Here is a 21,712-nt window from a genome sequence, read left to right on the forward strand (position 1 = left end):
TCTTCCTTCATTTCCAGCGTCATCTTATAATTAAGAAAATCGAATAGGTCGTGCAGACTCTGGTTGCGACGCTCTGGAACGAGTGGATTGCGCTCAGCTCGGACGAAAAGGCCGCCGCGTCGGGCTCGGCCGAGGGCAGTAAGGGAGCTCGTTCGGGCGTATTGCGCACGGTGTACTAGTTAGCGTCTTCGACGAGATGTAAGTTTCTTTTGACTTAATGCGGCCAAGATAGCGAGAAGCGGACGTAACTGCATGGCCGTTGATTTGATGGTCCGCTGGCGGAGTTCTAGTCGGATTATACGTACGATCCGCTCACCGGTTTCAGTGACGGGTCCGCCCGTCGTCACTGACTCAGTGACCAGATTTTATTGAAGACTCGGTGAACCTATGATTCCGAGGCACGGGGTTCTGCAGAAGTTGATGATCTCTGAAACAACGTATGAACTCCTTGAATATGGATCTCGACGTCGCGCAATTACTCCACTGCAATGAAGATGAAAAGTGGGTTCAATTCACCAACCAATCAAGCACCTATGAAAGTTGACCCAGTTCATCAATTAATTTCTCGATAGCTCCTTTCCCATGGAAACACAAAGTTTCTGTATTTTTTTCCTAATCAGAAGAGAGAGCCATTTGCACTAGTTTTCTAAACTTTCAATACGAAAAGAAAAAACCATAGTTACCCAATTGAGTCAAACAGGAATTGTAATCTGGTTTGTTTGATATTTGTCATCATTTGATCTGCTACTGGGATTTTCAGATGCTTTGAGAGGTTTATGCGCATTGTTGCATGAGAAGATTCATGGGGAGGCTTCAAAGATCGAGATTTACACTTATATCAGAATGGCAATCCTTGCAGATCCTAAAATTCTTGGAGATCCGAATTGTTGCTCCTGGGCAAGTGTTTAACAGTCCTAGGCAATGGCGAGCTTCTCACTGTAGTACTACAATGGGTTCTCCTTCTCTTCTTCACCAACGTCATTAAGCATCCCATCCAAAGTCAGGTACACAGCCTTCACAGCATACGCGTTCAAGCACCTCATCAACTTTTGAGTTTAGGGATGGGATCAACCTCCAGCTATGAACTCACTAACAACTCCACTCAATTCTATCATGAAGCAGCCTGGTGCCTTGTTTTACTCCCCTGTCATTCATTAATCTCCTAATGTTTGCAAAATCATCCCATCTACCAGCACTGGAATAGAGGTTTGCCAGTAGCAAGTACCTGCAACTGTTGTGAGGGTCCAACTCGATGAGCTGCTTCCCTATTTCCTCGCTCATTTCGGTATCTCCATGGATCTTACAGGCACCCACGAGGGCTCCTAATACACCCGCATCAGACTTCATTGACATTTCCTCCATCAGCTTCTTGGCTCAAGCTCTGCCGAGAAAACCGACCATACAGCCATACTGCTCCATGTTGAGCTCAATTCCATTAAGGTGAAGTCATATCATCAAAATGTCGTCGTCCTTCTTGCACTTTGCCGGCATGGGCACAAGCATTCAGTACATTGACCAGAGTGATATCATTTGGCTTCACCATCTTCTTCTTCAAATACCGACAATTCAAGTAAATTGACCCAGTTCTACTCCCCAATCGCATCCTTCATGCAACAGACCCTTATCAGAGACCGAAAGTGAATTTATTGGGCACAATAAATCGCTCCAACATTCAAACGTAGAAGTGGATGCAACTTCCGGTGGATTGGACCCTCAATTGACCTCTTAAGATGGTGTTATAGATGAAGGTATCTGGTTCCAGGGATTCTTCCAGACTCTCTTTCGTCTGATTCACTTGACAGAAGAACGAGTCGAGCGGGTAAGATCTTAAAGCAGGAGCTGCAGGCATGCTTTACTGCGTAGTGGAAGTCACCGGAATCAGACAAGGCACAGAACTTGGCAATGCTTCCCATTGTGTCGTTATAGTCGGATAGGCCGAGCCGGATAATTTGGGAGTAGAATTGTCTGAGATCGGCCATTTGGCGCTGGATTCGAGCGACAGGAGGGCAAGGGGATGCCCATGGGGGTTTTATGGGGCTGTGGTAGTGATGGGATAGAGGCACGCAGTGGCACAGTGGTCACCATCGTTTCTGTCGGGCTTTGAAATCCATCTGTTCTTAATGTCCAATTTTATTCAGAGATTTCCCCCCGGTTAAAATAGAATATAGAAAACGCTGTGGGTGATGCCGCGATTCTTGTCACCGTAGCCATTGAGCTTCGATATTCTTTATGGGGCCGTCCAATAATATTATTACTTTTAGGAGTAATTCCTTCAAAACTCAAAAGAACTGGAAAAATATAAATTTTGAATAAGTGAGAACAGGTTTACCGTTCAAAACTTCAGAGTTGCAGTACAGTGAGACGGTTGTACTTCTCCATGATGAGGATTGAAGTTTCTGGGAAAGTAACCAGGTGACTGACTAACTCTACCTACATTTCTTCCTCAGTTTTGGGTTTTATTTAGCCCACAGATGTTGTTCAGAGTATATTACCAATGGCATCAAGGCTTCGACCTTGGCGCAACTCGAAGAAATTTCCCGTTTTTCTTATTCGATTTCTACTGTGACAACCGTTCAGATTCCGTCGGATGCTGTTGAGAAAAACCCAACAAACTTTGCCCAATTTGATGATGCTATTCGTTTTTTGAGGGAAAGACTGCACCCGGATAGATTAGTCTCTGTTCTGATGGAAGTTGTGTGTGAAAGTGGTCATATGGAGATAGCATTGGAGCAATTCCGAAGGATGCAGCAAAAACATCTTAATCCTAATAGTAGGTCTTTTAAGATAATTATCGGTGGACTTCTTTCAAGAAACCGAATTATTGAAGCACTTCAGGTTGTAGATCACATGTCTGAGTTGGGAACTCACACAGATTGTGATTTATATAATAGTGTAATACCTTTGTTTGGTAAAGCTAATAAATTAGATGAAGGAATGAGGTTGTACAGAGTGATGAGATGTGCTTGTCTGTTGCCAAATTTGGCGGTTTATAGTACTTTGATTGGGGCTTGTTGTGAAAGTCATCAGTTGGATGAGGCAATTAAGCTTTGGTGGAGATGACAGATTTAGGTCTAAATCCTGGGATCCAAATGTATGTAGATGTAGTGAATGGGTATTGCCAGTTAGGCAAGTTTGCTGATGCTGAAACATTCTTGGATGTGAAGTCGGTCTCTGAGACTTCTCCATACAAGTAGGATGATTGTTTCTTCTTTTATGCCTGATAATGCAATTTATTCTGCAATACTTAGTGGGTTCTGTAAAATAAGGAGGCTGCAAGATGCCTTAGAAATCTTTAGTCATGTCTGTACCAAAGAGTGGTGTTTGGATCTGGCTTCATACTCAGAACTAATTGATGTTCTCTGCCATTCGAATAAGATTCAAGAGGCTCTTGAAGCGTTTCAATTTATGTCCAGCAAAGGATGTAATCTACTTACTTCCTCATTCAATTTATTGATTGGTCAGACTTGTTTGTTTGGAAATGTGGATGAAGCTATCAGGCTGAAATTCTTTGCATCTTATAACGGCATTTTGTCTAGTCCCGCCACATACAGTATAATTATGTGCAGCTTGTGCAAGACAAACAGGGTAAAACCTGCCCTAGTGTTGTTTGCACAAATGGTGGTGGAGGGCTTACTTTTGGAGTCAAGTGTATATGCTGCCCTGATAAATGGTTTGTGTGCCAACAATCAGACAAAGGATGTTTCATTAGTGTTTGACCAAATGGTTTGTAATGGTTTTATTCCTGATTCCGACACACTAGATACTATTGTGATGTATATGACTGACCATTCTCAATTGCATAGAGTCAGACATAGTTTAGATAGAGTTGTGTGTAAAGGGCATGCTTTCTGTTCCAACATATATAATTTGGTAATAAATGGACTTTGGAAAGAAGGTTACAGGGATGATGCTTGTAAATTCTTGGATCAGATGTTGGAAAGAGGCTGAGTCCCTGATGCAGCTACTCATGGTTTACTGACCAGAAATGTTGCATCAGGAGAATCTGGAATTAAAGAAGTTTGTGATTTTGACAAAATCAGCAGTATTTTGGTCGAGGGACTGGACAAAACTTGATAGTGTCAATGATTACTTTGAAGTGCCTGTAGCTCTGAGATTAATAAGTTGCTCATTATTTGTGACTATGGAAATGCCTTTTAGCTTCGATATCCATCTTGTTGGCTACTTCTATATTCTCCTAGTTCCTTCAAAATGTTTCATCTGGTATTTAAACTGTTGAAGAGATTTTGGCTTTTCCAATAATGAGGTCTGTCTTTCAGAGGAACAGAGGGTATGCCAATTTTAGTTTGTTAGGCCTAGTTTGAATGTGATCCCATAGAGCTCAGAAATCAGAAAAACTTTCTATTGGCAGTGAAGCTAGCCCTAGAATATGTTGCCAGAAGGCAAAAATTACATTCAATGAAAAATGGCTTAGTTGAGTAACTAGTTTGTGGTCTCTTTTCTGTGCAGTGGATTTCACCAGGGGGCCAAGGTTAGATCATAAATGAGACTCTTTCTTTAATTATGTTGTCCAGTTTCTATGATTATGTCTCTCAATCTGTTGGTTATTTACAGCTTGGTTAGATTTTGTGCTTTGCTGATTTATGTGAATCAATAGAAGGTTGATAACTTCAAACTCGACCCCAGCCTGCAGTCACAAGAGAATTTGATCCATTGAAAAGGCATTTATCGTCAAGAGGCTTCAGATGCGGCTGGTTTGTGTTAAGGCTCTTATTGTAGTCTATCTTCATTCCTTATTTCTTCGTTTTTTGCAATTTCTTGTTCTTGTATCTCTTGTGTTTCATGCTATAAATGCTAAGAATAAAGTGGCAAAGAAGGTACTTGGCCACATAGTTTAGAGGTGAAACCAATATTTCAAAAATTCTATGGTTTTGTAGGCATCTTTTTGTTCACAATTCTTTCAGCATATGAATATGTGCATGCCCTCCATGTTAAGCCAAACGAAGTTACCAGTTGGTAATGACTGTAGTTATTGAACTGCCACTTTTCTCGAATTTGGATTGCTATCATTGTTAACTGATCAAATTCCAGTTTACTTATGACCTTGAAATTCTATGATTATTGTCTTATATGGAGAGAGAAAGTGCTGCAGTGCAGCAGAAATCTTCTTAACAGAGTTAATCAACTAATCTGAAATTCTATCTTCTAAAACTAAAGATCAATGGTCATACAAGACTACTGTGCCTTTCTGCTGTGCCTTTCTGCATGCTGATGATTTGCAAGTTTAACAGAGGTTGACAACTATAGTTTTAACTTGTAAACTGCAAATAAAAAGAACTAATGTGACTTAGAGTAAATCTCTTGTTCAGTTGTATTGACCATGTTTTTGAGTTTTGGAGGGAGAAGAAAATGATCCATATGGAAGAGTGGAGTAGAACCAAATTGTTTTCAGAACATAGAATAGGGTGGAAAAGGTATTTATTTTAGGATCTATAAAAAACCTACTTGAATCTGTGACTTCTTTCTTCATAACTCTGACACAATTTCTCTCTTTTGTAGAGCTGGTTGTCCACAAACAGATCAGAGATCTGAACTTGTTGGGGTAATGCTCATAAATGAAAGTCACTTGTTGGTCGTTTCTTGGTAATGATATCTGATTGTATTTCTTCATTTTCTTTGAAGATTTTTTTATGTTGGCATTGTGGGTTTTTGGATTGAAATGAGCCTTATTCTTTTGTGCCAGATGTGTTCTGAAGTGTCGATAGAGACTGCTGGAAGGCAGAAATATGAACTTCGGTAACAGATTCACTTGTGGGGGCTAAAATGGAGGACGAGGGTGTTATTGGCTTCGAATAAAATGATTAATGAGAATAAGGAAATCAGTTGTTTAAACGCTTTGCTTCATTTTCTGATTCTCTGTGGATCTTAAGCAAATTTGTTGTCAGTTTTCTTCCCAAAATTTGCCTCATTTCAGTTCTCAACCTTCCACTTCCTATGTGCCAATGCTTCCCTCTCTCTATTTTTTACTCTAGCGATCTAAAGAACCATTATAATACCAACGTCTGCTTTGATGGTTCAACACCATATGGGAGAAATCTGTCGTTAGCCATTCGACAGGCTTTGTGTCAACATCTTGGCAAAGGATCAGATGCTTTGAGGTGAGTTTGAGAGTAAGACATCCCAAAATTGTTCACCGGTTACATCTGTTTCAGGCCGAGTTGAATCAGGTTTCCTGTAGAACCCGATCCCATGCTCACCCCTAGACAAGCAAATATATATGGCTTTTTGTATTGGATCAGGGATTTCGATGCGATAGATTATCATATCATCCTTAATGAGATGAAAATAAATTTCAGATCACTCCACTAAAGTTGAAAAAATATGCACCATTGAAGGAGAAAACACGGAGAAAATGGAAGTAGGAAGAGGAGAATGAATTGGGAAGAGAATTGGCTACATCCATGTGAAAGAATAATAGATACTTAATTGAAGATGTACTTTGGCATGAATTGAACAATCAAGTTTCCGATGGGTGTTTCACTAAATGATCATCAAGTCAATTTTTTTTTTCTTTGTTTTTCTTCTCGTTTCTTACAAGGTTATTTTTCTTGATCTCTGTCTTTTGCATGTATTGCTTCCTCTCTTCTCCTCTGCGTCATATCTTTTAGGCCCTCAATCCTAGCATGTATGGCGCACCTGTGCTTGGGAGCCAAGATTTGCCATTGATGAAACTTCCAACAGTGTATTGGAGAGCCTCTCTCCTACTAATCACCTTGACACCAGGCCACTTCACTCTCCTGTTGGTCCTGGCACCAGGGCCCCGATTGGCGTATTCTGCGTAATAAAGGGTTTTGAGGGCAAAGTCGCCGTCCCATGGCATGTAACCGTCGGACTGGATGAAATCAGCGATGGTGCTCTCCATGATGATGGTCCTGGAGTACTCCTTCCAAGGTCGGCCAAGGTAGGTCTTGGTAGCGAACCTCGAGCTGTAAAGCTTGGTTTCAGGGACGATTCTACAGTTGTGGATCACAATGCCAGTGGGCTCACGCTTGTCTGTCCTTCCTTGGGCTGTAACAATGTTCTGCTGATTGGCCATGGGTTTTCGAACGATAAGCTTAGAGTTCTGGATTACCACTGCGGAGTCACCAAAGATGAAGTCGACTGTGCCGGAGATGATGCAGTTGCGATAAAACTGGCGATGGGTCTGCACGTAAAGGGTGTCTTGGTAAGCATCCATGCGGCAATTGTAGAACGCAGACATATCTGACTTTACTCGGAGAGCCACGGCTTGGTGCTTCTCTGGGCCTGCTGTGTTGCGGAAACCCATCGATTTACAGATGAACCCATTGCCTTCCGCGGCTGCAAACACAAACAAAAACCAATCCAGTGAAACCATATAATATTCTAATTGACAAATGGAGCAGATGAGTCGGTTTGTTTTGATGAGATCTCAGACTTGGGATGGGTTTCTTACCGAAGGTGGCAGTCTGGTAGGTGGGTGTGCCATCCACGAAGTTCTTGCTAGCAGTGACAACGGTTCTTCTGGGACCATCTCCATACATGAAGATATTCTCCATATCATTGTCGATAAGGACTTGTTCCCTGTAAATACCAGCTTTAACATAGATAATAAAACGACCAGATCGGGATTTAGGTATATTCTTGAGAGCATCATTTATAGTCTTGTATTTGCCGCTTCCATCTTGAGCCACCACCACATTCGGCCTCAGTTTTTGGGTATCTCTGTAGGCCAAGAGCTTGCGATCGGCAGCTGAGAGCCATGTTGGGAATCCCTTCTCGTCCATATCGTGCAATCCCCGGTCGTTCTCCAAGAGCTTGCGTTTGTTGGGGTTGAAGTTGATCGGAATGTTGAATGTGGACAAAATTGAAGAGATCTCCGAAACAATGGCGAGGGCGTTGCTAGTAAGTTGGGTAGCGTTAATCATCCCGTCCGATATAGCAGATTTCACTTCTGGGTGAGGGACTCCATCCATGCAAGCCTGTTGATATGAGAGCACAGCGCTTAGCCAGTTCTTAATGTCATCTACCCGATCGGAAAATGTGTGTAACTCCTTGTCTCCCACTGCGGAAAATGAAGCTTGGAGCTCCTGGATAGCACTTTGCATCAGGTCCTCGCAGTCTGATAATGCCATCTTCGTCATGGTATCACTCTCCTTCTTTCCCAACACAGTCGACAGATTAAAGACAGACTTCAGCTCGTCAAGCGTCGCTTGGAAAGCTGCCTTCACCAGCACTTTCGGGTCAGTACTATCTCCATTATTTTTTGACGCTTGATTCAAGACACTCTCGCAGGATTCCCTGTAGTCAGTTGGAGCACAAATGGTGGAGACAGCCTTCGAGGAGGTGGAAATGCCACCATTGTTGCCGTTACTTGGAAAACCATCGCTAGTCTTGTGTCTATTTATGACAGTCACAACTGCAACCACGACAGCGACGACGAGCATTACAGAGACACCACCGAGGATGATCTTCTTACCGAGATTGCCGCCCTTCCTCTCCGAGCCGTAACCATTTAATGAACCCATGGCCACGGCCTTGGATGGCCTTATTATTCTCGCCGGAGAGGGAAGGGGAGGCTGAAAGAGCTTCAAACAGGAACGGAGAGAGATCTTATTCCTTTACTACGTTGATGGATTGCATGCATGGGAAGGGAATTTAAAGGCCATTCAGAGTATTCTTTGATTGGCCATCCTTTTTGTTCGATTTTCAGTGATCCTTGTGATTCGAACAAGCTAATTTTCCTCCACTTTTAATGACGATTGTCGCCCATTACTAATCAGAGAATGAGAAAATGGAGGGATATTTTTAGCAAACAAAGCAACTCCTTTTTTAAAGAAAAAATCCCACCAGATGTCCAAAACTTCCTGCTATTATAAGAAAAGGTAATTAACTAATTACTTAATTATAGAAATGCTTGAGTATTACCTGAAACTGTGAGAAAATATACCCCTTTAATTGCAATAGTTATGATCATTCTAGGCATGATTAATCTAGTAATTTTTATGTGTAACCTTCTTAGACGTTCTTGATGTGTATGTCAAAGGGGGAGGTGTTAAAGAATAGTCCCACATTAATTAGTGAATAAAAAAAACTTGAATTACCAATAGATTTTTTTTTGTATAGTTTAATCAAACTAAGATAACATTAAAATGAACAAAAACTGTATTATGGGGCAATAGTATATAGCTTTGGATTCGATTCGACTAAATGAAGCGCTACTTTGCGTCAATAAAGCGGAGTTTTGAATGAAAAAATGTTAGTTCCTACGAAAAAAGCGGTTATTTGAGTCGAATTGAGTATTACAATTGGTGTCAAAAAGAATTGGTGGGATGCAACTCCCATATTGTCCCTCACGCGGTTAGATTTGGGCTTCGTCCGTCTAGCCCAGCGGAATATCCACCCCGTGTGGCCTAGCTCTTCCCAATAACTAGTCAACCTCTTTGTTTCACGGATCTTCCACCTAACCTCCACACTCGATGTTGCAAGCCAAAAGAACGACAGAGAGACCAAAGAAATGGAATAAGAATACTAACTTTGTATTGAGAAAACAAAGTTACAAAGGGTGGTCAAACACTCTTGAAGGCCAACCACTCACTCTCTCTATACACTTGAAGAGTAAACAATACTAAGAATTCGAATCCTTTACAATGGGAGAGGCCCCTCCTATTTATAGCCTCCTCCCCTGGCCTTTAGAAGGCTCATAAACCACTCTCTCTCTCTCTCTCTCTCTCCACTTTAGTTTCAACTAGAGAGTAGAACAAGTTTGATATGTTTTAATAGTTAATGCATTTAATGATCAAATGTAAGGATAAGTCTCACCTTGATCAAGAATTAAGAAGATTTATAACTATTATTATGAAGAGACTTCTTATCTTGGCTAGTCATTTTTGAATTTACTTAAAATTTAATTTTAATATAGTATCAAAGAGAATTTACCGAAATCACACATATATTACAAAGAAGATTCACATGTGAGGGTATTCTTTAAATAGTCCCATAATAAGATCAAATAATATGGATCTAACTGTAACTTAACTAAACTAATTAAGACATTATACAACCATTGAGTTTACAAAAAAATGATGAATTAAGTTATATATAATCAAGACTCCATCTATATATAAATAAAGAGTGAGATAATTGCCTCTTATGATATAAACCGAATTCTTTAGAACATGGAGATTATTCGTATAATCCATGAGAATATGAGATATTTAGACTTTCATAGAACTAACTCTTTAAAAAGTGGCTAATTATTCTTAGGATAATTTTTTAATATGACCCTTGTATATATGTGTCGTATTTTAAATGTAGTATGTTACATTCCATATTTCATAGTGTAGCCAAATTAATCCGAATACAACCGATGTAATCTGATAAAATTAAGGGTAATAAGGTAATTAAAAATTTATTTTTAATATATATTTAAAAATAAATTAAAATGCCCCACCCATCCATGCCTTTTGGAAAAGGGAGGAAAAGAAAGTTCCACTCCTCTTGGTTGGAGTTTAGGGTGATCCTCTACTTTTGTTAATCCCTTTTAAAATGAGGAGAAGATGACCCCAATATGGATGTGTCATATAGTTAAATAGTTAATATAATTTTAATTTAATTATAAATAAAATAAAGGTTAATAATTAATGTACAATCTAGGGACATTTTAATGATTTTTAAAATAAAAATGAGAGTTATTTATAATATTTCAAGCAAGTTTCAACCAATATGGTTGTGATTAGTAGGAGTAATTATCTCTTTTTTTCAGGAATTAACCCCTTTTTAGTAAAGATAAACGAATACACCGGTGAGTTTAGGTAATTAAACAGACCTGATATTATTGCCAATTTCCGATGGTTCGAAATCTCAAGCCGGTCGGCTCCGTTTGATGGGTTCGACCGACGCTTGAACCGTACTCGCGGACCATACATTGCATTTGCCGTTGCCTTTTTCTTCCTGAAATTTTTTAAAACTCTGGCGAAAAAATTATAAAATAAAGCGCCAATTTAAAGGTTTTTTTAATCTCTATTTGGCAACTCGAACGCAGGATATCCACAACTCACGCCCCTTCTCGGCGGCGTCCAAAGAGCCTAAATTTGTCGACTTTCTGCTCCGTCGCCTCCGTTCCCCAACTCCGGCCGACGAGCTTCGAAGCGGGGAATTCAGAATTTCGGATTGTCAAGAAACGGAAATCAAACCAACCTTTGACGTGTATGGGGTGGTGATTGGATAATTTGCTTGAGGAACCGAGGGGGGCTTTCGTTCTGCTTCTGTGCGGAGAAGAAGGTTACAGAGTTTGGAAAAAGCGGTGCGTGTTCTTAAGGCGACCGGCATATTTAGGTAAGGGGTTGTTTTGGTCCAAGGATTTCTCGGTGTTTTTGGTGGTGTTTGAACCTTGATTAGATTGTCTACTGGGGGTGGATTAGAGGATTTCTCGTCAGGATCATGTGGTTCTTGTATGAATTGGTTTTTTATTGTCTGGGACTGGACTGTACAGAATGAACTACTGAATTGTTGATATTCTTAATCCGGTTCTTTTTGTGTTCTTTGGCTTTCAATCCTTTTGTAGATATCTCGTTTTAAGATTAGCACGAGGAAGGTGAGTCTGATATGTAAGTATTTAGCCAACATAACTGATCAATCAAACAGTAAAGAGGTCCTTCTTTTAGTCTTCTATTTGGAAGAGGGAGTTTGGATAGAAAAGACACAGATGACTTTATATGCTGTGAAATCTCTGGTTTTTCTCCAATTTTTTCTTGTGATCGTAATTGCTATGCCTTGCTAATGTCGTCCATTTATCTTGATTTTTTTCTTTGAGGTTTTTGTCTCGAAATAATCTATTGTAATGGTTCCTAATTATTAATTGGTCCATGTTTGATGAATACTTTAAATGGTCTTCGGGGTTCAATGCATTTCGATCCGCTTGTTTTGTTGTTCTGAGTTACATGTTTTGCTTTGACTTCGGGACTTGGTCCTAGAAATCATTTAAGTTTATATCTGCTTTTCTAATCATGATTTTAGGTCTAAGATGTCTGAATACCTTCATTCAGTTGTATGAGAAGAATTTTCTTTGCTTTGTTTGTGCTCTTTGAATTCTAAGTAACGCTACAGAAATGCAAACTTATTGTGTCAACTCTCACTGATCAAGCTACTGCTAAAAGCATTGTGATGACTTAATGAAGAATCACATAGTTAGGCAAGCTTGCACCGCAGAAGAACAAGCAACCTATATATTTCGAGTTTACAGACAAAGGTTGCAGATACTATTTTTGGTACCTTAGTAGTTTTTTTCCAATCATTAGTTCTCTTCTATCCTAAATATTATCATCAATTGGCCAAGGTACTGCATTCTTAGCATCTTGGTGATCCTGATGATATGTTCATGAAAACATTTTAAACTAAAAACAGACTACATTCTTACTCAACACAAATCAAAGGAATACTACAGCCACCTCTAAACCCGCAATTGTCTTGGGGTGATGTACAGCTTTAGCAGGTCCTGTACTTGAGAGATATCAGATGGCCAGCTGATCTGATTATCTCATGTTATCATGGGTAATTTGTAATTCTCTTATGTTGTTTGTGTAAAATTGCTGGAATCACTGGATGAGCATGGGGTACAGAACACAATTGACAGTGACATAGCTCACCGTTGAGGTGAACTGAAATTTCAACACATCACAAGCCAAGAAATTGCAAAAAAAAAGGGCTCTAACTCACATTATTTTTTCTTTTATAATGGGACCAGGGAGAAGATATCATTCAATGGGAAACTGATATTATTTGGAGACCTAGGCTCTCCATATGTATTTAGAAAATTCCGTATTTTCCCATCTAGTAAGGCAGAAAGGATCACATCTACAACTATAATTGTCTCCCCACAAATTCCTCTCCAGCAGCACCATCTGCAGAAGAGAGGCTTTATGTGCTTCCTCATTTCCACATGCTCTCATCAATGTGTCGTAATTATCGTTTTCTTCATTTAGCTACAGCTAATATAATTATGATAGACAGCATACCTGCTAAATGCCATTGCAAATTCGTTGGTTGCCCTTGCCTAAAAAATATAAGAAGCTGGTTTGCATGATGGCCTGTGCTCTGGCTACAGTTGTTGATAAACAATGTTATGAATTTTTAGATCAATTATCTTTCAATTATCTTGTTATCCATTGACCTATACAGTTTTAATGTTATTATCGTTAACAATTGGTAATAGGTTGTTTTATTTTCCTCCACATAGATCTAATGTTTCATCTGTTTATTGTAGCTCAACTAATTTCTGTGGTGTGTTGTAGTTTTTGATATTTTAATGTTGTCTTAGTTTATTTGATACAACATCTGCTTCTGTTATCAAGAAGGCCTCTGCTGTTTTCATTTTTGACCTTACTATCCATGTAGGATCGAAGTAAGGAGATGGTAATTCGATTGTTGTGAAGACTCTTGTTTATTTTGCATATATTTTACCTCTCAAAATCAATGGAGCAACTTGTAACGATTGCCAATGGGTTGGGAGATGGTTTGGATTTTGAAGGTGATGATCTTAGGTGCGAAAATATGGCAGAGAATGATGTTAGTGACGAAGATATTGAACATGAAGAACTGGAAAGAAGGATGTGGAAGGATCGGATAAAGCTCAGGAGGCTTAAGGAGAGACAAAAACTTGAAGCTCAACAGACTGCTGACAAGCTGAAACCCAAGCATTCATCTGATCAGGCCAGGAGGAAGAAGATGTCCCGAGCCCAAGATGGCATTCTTAAGTATATGTTAAAGCTGATGGAAGTGTGTAATGTTCAAGGTTTTGTCTATGGAATCATACCAGAAAAGGGAAAACCTGTAAGTGGTGCTTCCGACAATCTAAGAGCTTGGTGGAAAGAGAAAGTGAAATTTGATAAGAATGGACCAGCTGCAATAGCTAAGTACGAAGCAGAGATTTCTGCTATTTCATATGGACAAATTAAGGGGACAAGGAACTTCCATGGTCTCCAAGACCTCCAGGATGCTACTTTGGGTTCTCTTTTGTCTGCTTTAATGCAGCACTGTGATCCACCTCAGCGAAAGTATCCATTAGAAAAGGGTCTCCCACCACCTTGGTGGCCATCTGGCAATGAACAGTGGTGGAATGATTTGAGACTTCCAAAGGGTCAGACTCCACCTTATAAGAAGCCACATGATTTGAAAAAAGTGTGGAAAGTTGGAGTTCTGACTGGGGTCATCAAGCACATGTCCCCAGATATAGCAAAGATCCGGCGGCATGTTCGCCAGTCGAAGTGCTTGCAAGATAAAATGACTGCCAAGGAGAGCTCTATCTGGTTGGGGGTTTTGAACCAAGAAGAAGTACTTGTTCAACAGCATAGTAGCGAAAATGGTGGCTCTAGCGTTACTGAGACAAATGCTTCTGGTCAGGGTGAAAGAAGAGAAGTCCCATCTAGTAGCAGCAGCAGTGATTATGATGTAGAAGCTATTGAAGATGGCAGGGATTCAGTTTCTTCCAAGTCTAGAGGAAGTAAGAGAGGTCTGCCTATGGACACAGACCCATGTGAAAATGTGGATCTAACTGATAGGACTAGTCACCCATTTGAAAACAACAGCCAAGATGTTCAAGATAAAGGCCAGATAAATAAAAAACCAAAGCAGAAAAGAACCGATGTGGATAATAGAGATATTCTCCCAGATATCAATCAAACTGCTATTCAGCCAGTTGGGTCTTACGGGCCTCCTACGCAGCTAGAAATTTGCCCAAATCTGGCTTCTAACTCTCCGGGACTAAGTTTTGGAACTCGAGACCCATTAACAGAGTCAGGGTTTAGTAACTCTGGGTTTTCGTCTACAGATGTGGCTTCCCAAAGCATACATGTTAATGGGCAGCCCTTATTGTATTTGGGTGTTGAAAATGCCAATTTGGAAAGTGGAGATACTTATGATTTCTATAGCTCCTCTACAGAGTATGGGCTTCCTTCTGATAAGCAACAGCCGGCAATGGCAATGATTGATCAGCGGACAAGGCTCGAGGAGGAAGTGCCCCATCATGGAAGTCAGTTGTTTGTAGTGGCTCATGATGGAAACACACATGATATCAGTGGCCACGTGCATGACCTGGCAAAGGATGCATTCCACCCAGAGCAAAATAAACTTGTTAACAGTAGCTATGGGTCCACAATGGAGGAGTTATCGTTAGAGTGTGGCTTTCATAGCCCTTTTCCATTTCAAACAGAAGTACCTGGTTCATTTGACACTGAGCTGGACCTGGATCTGGATGACGTTCTTCAGTACTTTGGAGCATAGAGTGAGTAATCTTTTCAGAAACTCGTGGCGTATTTTTGTGTTTCTTGGTTAGAGTTGTTGAGATTCGTCTACTTGCTGATATATGGTCTTTGAGATTCGTCTACTTGCTGATATATGGTCTTTATTGCAGGGTCATCGAACTTTATGCTGTTTCTTTCAGTTTTATCGGGGAAACTGTTAGTATTTACTGCAACGATAACAAGTTTCAGTTGGTGATCCATAATCTGGAGGAACTTCCTACAGAAGATTTATTATACCGAAGAGTTCTGTTTGCATCTGCCCAATTTGGCAAACCATTTAGTGTGACAGGTATAATGAAAATGTGATTATATTCTCAAATACTTGTGACTGCATGGATGAGTCATTTTTTCATTATTTTTTGTAAGCATCAAATAAATGCAATCCTTCTCTTCTTGTTTTTTAAACCATTTCTGTGGCATCCCTTGAATGCCATTGAAACATGTATAGTCGTTGTAAATGGGATGCACAGCGAAAGCCAACTATCAATTTTTTTCTGTTGCCTGAAAATGTGCAATGAATTAAATTGAGCTTGTTGAATTCAGATATTGGACTAACAAGTCACTGACAATTCCCGTTTTACTTTCCAAGTGCTTTTTCTTAGCAAAAAAAAAGCTGTTAAGCAGAATGACAGAAGCCTCATGTGGCAGATCTCAATATAAGCTACGTTAATGATAGTTTTATCTATTCTATCTACCAGATGCAACCAGTAGTGTTCCATTGGCAGTCGTGAGTCCTTATATTTCACAGCTCTTCTTGCACTTGCCTGGACGTTGGCAACTAGGTATTTGAGTTAAAGAGTTTCTTTGGTATAACAAATGCTCTTGAGTTCCCTTATGTGCCTTCTTGTGAGTGACCTTCCGGGTAGGATCTTCTCTACTATTGCTTGTGACCGAAAGGGCTTGTCTGAAAGAGCTCAGAGATTCAGATACTGTGAACTCTGGATTTCATCTCCTTCCTTCCGGGTAGGATCTTCTCTACTATTGCTTGTGACCAAAAGGGCTTGTCTGAAAGAGCTCAGAGATTCAGATACTGTGAACTCTGGATTACAAAGGTATCCATTGCTAGGGAATTCGAATTTGATCTCCGTCCTTCCGGGTAGGATCTTCTCTACTATTGCTTGTGACCAAAAGGGCTTGTCTGAAAGAGCTCAGAGATTCAGATACTGTGAACTCTGGATTACTGAGTATCCATTGCTAGGGAATTCGAATTTGATCTCCTTCCTTCCTTCTCTACTACTGCTTGTGACCAAAAGGGCTTGTCTGAAAGAGCTCAGAGATTCAGATACTGGGAACTCTGGATTACTAAGGTATCCATTGCTAGGGAATTTGAATTTGATCTCCTTCCATGATTCACAAACAGCTGCTTGGTTAGGCCTCCATCTGACCTATCAGCTACTACACCAAGGTGTACCCAGGGTGTCTAAAAAGTTCAATTATCCCTAAGGATATGTTTGGAGCCCCTAGAAAAGAAAAGAAAAAAATAAAAATTTAATTATTATTATTCCAAAAAATAGTTAGTAGAAATGAGATAATGATCAAATTATCCTTTTTAATAACTATTTTTGAAAATAATAATGATCAAATTCTCATTTTTTTTCTTTTCTTTTCCATTAGATCTGAAAGATTTTTGCACTTCAGCTTAATAGTTGGGATTTAGTTTTTTACTTCGGTTTCCCCATATGGATCTTTAATTATCTAGCCATTCCAAATATATAACTCCACCTCCTTGAATGCAATGCCACTTTCAGACTATACTTACCTCTAATTTTAAATTGTTTTTAGATTTTTCTCTCCTATCCCTCACTATATTTTAAGAAAATGGAAACCCTGTTTTAAATCTTAATTTTATTAAAAATTATTTAAAAAAACATTAACTAATCTAATTTGGGTCACAAAGCAAGTCTAGTTTGGGTTGGATCCCTCCTATGTTTAGGTCTTGTCCAGATAAATTTTTAACGGATCAGATTTAGATTCAGACTTCGTTCGATCAAAGTAAATAATGTCGAAGACTCCCTTGGATTAGATTCGGGTTTTATTAATATAAATATTAATTTATTTTTATATATCTTTTTTTTACTGTTTTATTTTCTCTTATTTAAAATTTTGGATTCAAATATTAATCAAAATCCATCAAAAAAAGTTTAGGGTTTAGGGTTTAAGGTTTTGGTATGAAATAAGTGCATTCTTTTAAAAGACATGGAAATAAGGAGAATATATATATATACGACAACGTAATAATTATTATTTAAATAAATTAAAAAAAAAACCAGGTCTGTCACATGAACTGACTAACATTGGTTGTAATAAAATTTTAAAATAAGAGGTAACTACAATATCCAACAATACAGGGAGCTAGAGTAATTTCACGATTTTCAGGGGTGGGTGCAGTTTACCCAAATCTTAACTATAATCGAGGGAGAGAAGCCGTAGCACTCGTCACGCTGCTCGTACTAGATATGAAATTTCGAAGGGTCCCCTGGAGAAATCTGCTCCGAGAACTGACACAATTCGAGCGTCTCCAACATCTTACAACTACAAGGTCGAAGTCTGTATTCTGTTCCTCCGTATGGAAACCCTATTTGTGCTCTCTAAGTGCCTTTTCTACAGGTACATTTTACTTCAAATCTCGTCCAAGGCTGGTCAGCTGTTAGTTTTCATCTTTCTTTTCTTAGTCGTTCAAATAAGAATTTCTAGTTTTCTTGTACATGAATTGGTGTTGGTATTGTGAAACAGAAACTTGTCCTCAGCTGTCGACCGACCTGATCAAAATCATGGAACAAAAACTGTCTGCAATTGAGCAACGGAGTGCGTACCTTCAAGGTGTGATCAACCAGGTATTTATTATACCCACTTTCCATTTGGACATCTATTAGACTGCTTTCCTAATTGAAATCGGGAGTAGAAAGGTTCGTATTTGATGGCTAGAGTAAATTCTAAGTTGTGATTGTGCTTCTTGCGATTTACTGCGTCAAAAGCTTGAGTATCTTTTCCCAGTGATCAGTATTTGTGCGCGCCCTGAATTTGTGGGGATTTTTTTTAATAAATCGAGATATAATGAAGTATGAATATGTTTTTTATTTAGTTTCTTTTCTTAGTGCTCTCTCTGTCTCTCTCTCGCTGTCGCTCGCTCTCTCTCTCTCCCTCCTGTCCACAAAATTTCATTGGTTTCGTTGTGCATCCCTATCTTGCTTTACTACATATGCTGACTATGATTCTAATTGAACCATGCTCTATTACCAAGGCCAGCCAGCAGCTACAACAGCAGATTATTCGAGAGCTAATAAGGAGCTCCGAAAAAATGGGAGTTCAATGGAGCTTATAAAGGAGTTGAGAGCTAAACAAAAGGTGCGACGTTGCTTTTTTTTTTTTTTTTTAACATTATTGACATGTTCCTGTATGAAAATCTTGCAATGTTTTTGTTCTAGATTCATAGCAGGTCATTTTTTTCTAAAAGCATGAATTGGTTTCTAAATCGTGTCTAATCAGGCAAGCTTCTAGTCTGTGCTGATTAGGTGAAAGCTGGTAAATTTTGCTATATAAAATCTTACATTTTTTGCGGGTGAAGATACAGGCAACCCATGAAAGGGTGGCAAACTCATCATTGTCCATGTATGTGTTGATTGTTGCAAATCTCTTTGCATGATGAGAATTACAGTTGATGAATCCACTGAAAGATTTGGTATATGTAGACACCAAGAACAATAATGTTTAATCTTTAATGTTTCAAGTGCATTTAGTGGATGTCTTCTGTTATGTAATTTTCATTCTGACATCATAAAATTGTGAAACAATTAGGCTTAATAAGGCATTGAAATTTTTTTGATGTAGTGTTTGAGACCATGTATTTCCTGAACGGTGATGTGTGTATGACTTACTTAAGGTGCAGAATTGGGTATCTCGAACTTCAGAATTTTACAATTATTTTCTCTTACTGATATTTTCCTGTTATAGGAGATTGACAGTTTGAAATCATTAATGAGGGAGAGTCTAGAAGATAAAGAAATGCGTGATATGGTGGCTAATGAGTTGGTTGAGGCAACTGAGGAGGAGAAAAGATTACAGCACCTGCTGTTAAAAGCACTGCTTCCAAAGGATGATGCTGATGAAAGAGACTGTATATTGGAGGTGAGAGCAGGTACTCTCTTTCATTGCTTTACTATCACTTCAGGAATGATAATGACTAGCTTTGTTACAATTGAACCAGGCAATAGCCCAACCACAGTTTTTTAACATGGATTGTTACATGAATAATGTTCAGGAACTGGAGGTGAAGAGGCATCTCTTTTTGCAATGGACATATTCAAAATGTACTGTGTACTCAACAGCTTTGTATTTAATTAACATTGTTTGACCAAAGAAGAAAATATGAAGAAGAGAAAACCATTACTTGTTCAATTTCTTGTCTTATCTGAAAATTTTCATTATGACAGGTATGAGAAGTATTCTCAGAGAAATGGATGGAAGTTTGATATTGTTAACATTACAGAGACTGATCTTAAAGGATATAAGGTAGTTCTTCTACTTATTGTTGATTTTTCTAGTGAAAGTATTTGTTGTAGGATTTGTAGGATTTGAGACCTTCATGGTGATATATTGAGAAATTTCAAGTGTAATATATCCATCTTGCTTAAATTTTTTTACCAAGTCTGTTGTCCTAATGAGTTATGGATTTATTCTCTCCATTTTTTTATTGAGACTATTACCTTAAGCTTCCAATTGATTCTTCCTCAATAAATATTCCTGCAGATAAAGCTTTTAAGTTTTTCTTTATTTCTTGCTACAGGAAGCTAGTGGAGCAATTTCAGGACCAGGGGTATATGGAAAGCTTAAATTTGAAAGTGGCATTCATAGAGTGCAGGTAAGTGTGGCTTAAGTATACATTAAATCATCTTTTTCTGCAATTACATATTCATCATTTGTCAATAAAGTTGTTGTACCAAAATTACTGTATGTGGCAGAGAGTTCCTGTTACAGAGAAGTCAGGTCGTATACATACAAGTGCAGTGTCTGTTGCAATCCTTCCTCAGGCTGACGAGGTAAATTCAACTTCTCTCTGTGAAGACATTTTTGAGACTTTTTTTTTGGTTGGAGGCTTGATTTTCTTCTGTACTGGATGAAAAATCAAGATTTCACCTTTCCCAAAACCTTCTACAGGTTGATGTTCAGTTGCGAAATGAGGATCTGAAGATTGACACTTACAGATCTGGTGGTTCTGGAGGACAACATGCAAATACCACAAACAGTGCTGTTAGAATTACTCACATTCCGACAGGGTTAACTGTATCAATACAAGATGAAAGATCACAACATATGGTAAGAAATTTTAAATAAGTGCTATGGTTCTCTGTATCAGAGCCTCTTCTGAAGTGTTTTCTAATGATTTAATGTAATTCTTCAAGGGCACTGTATTACTTATTAATCTCTAAAAATTTGATAAGAATTAATCTTCTTTGGGAATGTTTAATCTAATTGATTCTGGATATGTTATTCCTTTTCTTTTAAGATTGGCCTTTTAACCTCATGTAAAGCCATCTGTAATCTGGTCAGATGGTGTTAAGGAGCATCCATATTTCATAGATACTAAAATTTACTGTGTGCGACTGAAACTGGCACGTTTTTATCTTTGACAGAATAAAGCCAAAGCTATAAAAGTGTTGTGTGCAAGACTGTATGAGATAGAGAGATCCAGAATTCAGATGAATCGGTCCAAACTCCGCATGGAACAGGTGATAGTTCTCTACTCTTTTGTTTCTCCCAAAAGCCATGTCTTTCCTGCTATTTGCACTAGCTCTTAGCCTGCATTATTGATAATACAGGTTGGAAGTGGTGACCGGTCTGAGCGCATCCGGACCTACAATTTCCCTCAGGGGCGAGTGACAGACCATCGGGTTGGAATAACCCATCATTCTATAGAAGATGTAATGCAGGGGGAAAGCCTAGAAGTTTTCATTGATGCTCTTCTCTTGCAGCAAGAGATGGATGCAATTGCTTCATTTGGCGACATATAGATAACAGATTTTATACATTGTTCGGCTCTGTTTTCTTCCAATTGAGATATTTATTATCAAAAAGAGCAAAGGTTATTTAATGTGTATGGAATGAAAGGTAAGTAGCCAATGCTTAGTGCGTTGGCACACAATGAACGCGGAGTTGTAGACAGCAAATGCTGAGGAATTTAGTGCATTTTGCCTTTTTTTTTACACTTTTATCCATTTGAGGAAGGGAATGCATTCTGTGTTCTGATTAGGACAATCCGGCTTAATGTAAGGAACCTGAGTCGGATCACAGTTCTGAATCCAAAAATCAAATATTTAGCATAAAGTATGGACACTAAAGGTAGGCGATTACGTTATTTTGACGATGGAAACAGAGCTTACCGGGTCGACCACCAAAAATCAAATATTCAGTATGTACTCCTGAAGGAAGGCAATAACATT

General features: G+C 38.9%; 3 protein-coding genes across 3 annotated transcripts; 2 read left to right on the forward strand and 1 right to left on the reverse strand.

The window, feature by feature from the left end:
- Positions 1-6,622: 6,622 nt before the first annotated feature.
- LOC137959682 (putative pectinesterase/pectinesterase inhibitor 28) lies at positions 6,623-8,504 on the reverse strand. The gene is made up of 2 exons (XM_068807014.1): positions 7,433-8,504; positions 6,623-7,317 (listed from the first exon to the last, which is right to left on the reverse strand). Exons 1-2 carry the CDS (start codon positions 8,502-8,504, stop codon positions 6,623-6,625), a joined length of 1,767 nt encoding a protein of 588 aa, XP_068663115.1.
- Positions 8,505-11,031: 2,527 nt separating this feature from the next.
- Positions 11,032-15,770, forward strand: LOC137959983 (ETHYLENE INSENSITIVE 3-like 3 protein). Its single transcript, XM_068807420.1, has 3 exons — positions 11,032-11,313; positions 13,372-15,256; positions 15,386-15,770. Exon 2 carries the CDS (start codon positions 13,450-13,452, stop codon positions 15,253-15,255), a length of 1,806 nt encoding a protein of 601 aa, XP_068663521.1. The 5' UTR covers positions 11,032-11,313; positions 13,372-13,449; the 3' UTR covers position 15,256; positions 15,386-15,770.
- Positions 15,771-17,630: 1,860 nt separating this feature from the next.
- On the forward strand, positions 17,631-21,475 carry LOC137960074 (peptide chain release factor 1, mitochondrial). Its single transcript, XM_068807546.1, has 11 exons — positions 17,631-17,882; positions 18,009-18,109; positions 18,522-18,620; positions 19,227-19,410; positions 19,534-19,582; positions 19,706-19,784; positions 20,059-20,133; positions 20,234-20,311; positions 20,430-20,588; positions 20,906-21,001; positions 21,092-21,475. Exons 1-11 carry the CDS (start codon positions 17,732-17,734, stop codon positions 21,281-21,283), a joined length of 1,263 nt encoding a protein of 420 aa, XP_068663647.1. The 5' UTR covers positions 17,631-17,731; the 3' UTR covers positions 21,284-21,475.
- Positions 21,476-21,712: the final 237 nt, after the last annotated feature.

Source organism: Aristolochia californica, unplaced genomic scaffold (assembly GCF_029961685.1).
Source record: "Aristolochia californica isolate CCGP_79_NKW_82.1479 unplaced genomic scaffold, dmAriCali1.0.hap1 SCAF_3, whole genome shotgun sequence".
NCBI lineage: Eukaryota > Viridiplantae > Streptophyta > Magnoliopsida > Piperales > Aristolochiaceae > Aristolochia > Aristolochia californica.

Coding starts and splice junctions, on each gene's coding strand:
- LOC137959682 (XM_068807014.1), bottom strand. CDS start 8,504: ATGGGTTCATTAAATGGTTACGGCTCGGAGAGGAAGGGCGGCAATCTC. Junction 7,318..7,432: donor CTACCAGACTGCCACCTTCG/GTAAGAAACCCA, acceptor TTGTGTTTGCAG/CCGCGGAAGGCAATGGGTTC.
- LOC137959983 (XM_068807420.1), top strand. CDS start 13,450: ATGGAGCAACTTGTAACGATTGCCAATGGGTTGGGAGATGGTTTGGAT.
- LOC137960074 (XM_068807546.1), top strand. CDS start 17,732: ATGAAATTTCGAAGGGTCCCCTGGAGAAATCTGCTCCGAGAACTGACA. Junction 18,110..18,521: donor TTCAAGGTGTGATCAACCAG/GTATTTATTATA, acceptor TACCAAGGCCAG/CCAGCAGCTACAACAGCAGA. Junction 19,583..19,705: donor GCAATGGACATATTCAAAAT/GTACTGTGTACT, acceptor TCATTATGACAG/GTATGAGAAGTATTCTCAGA.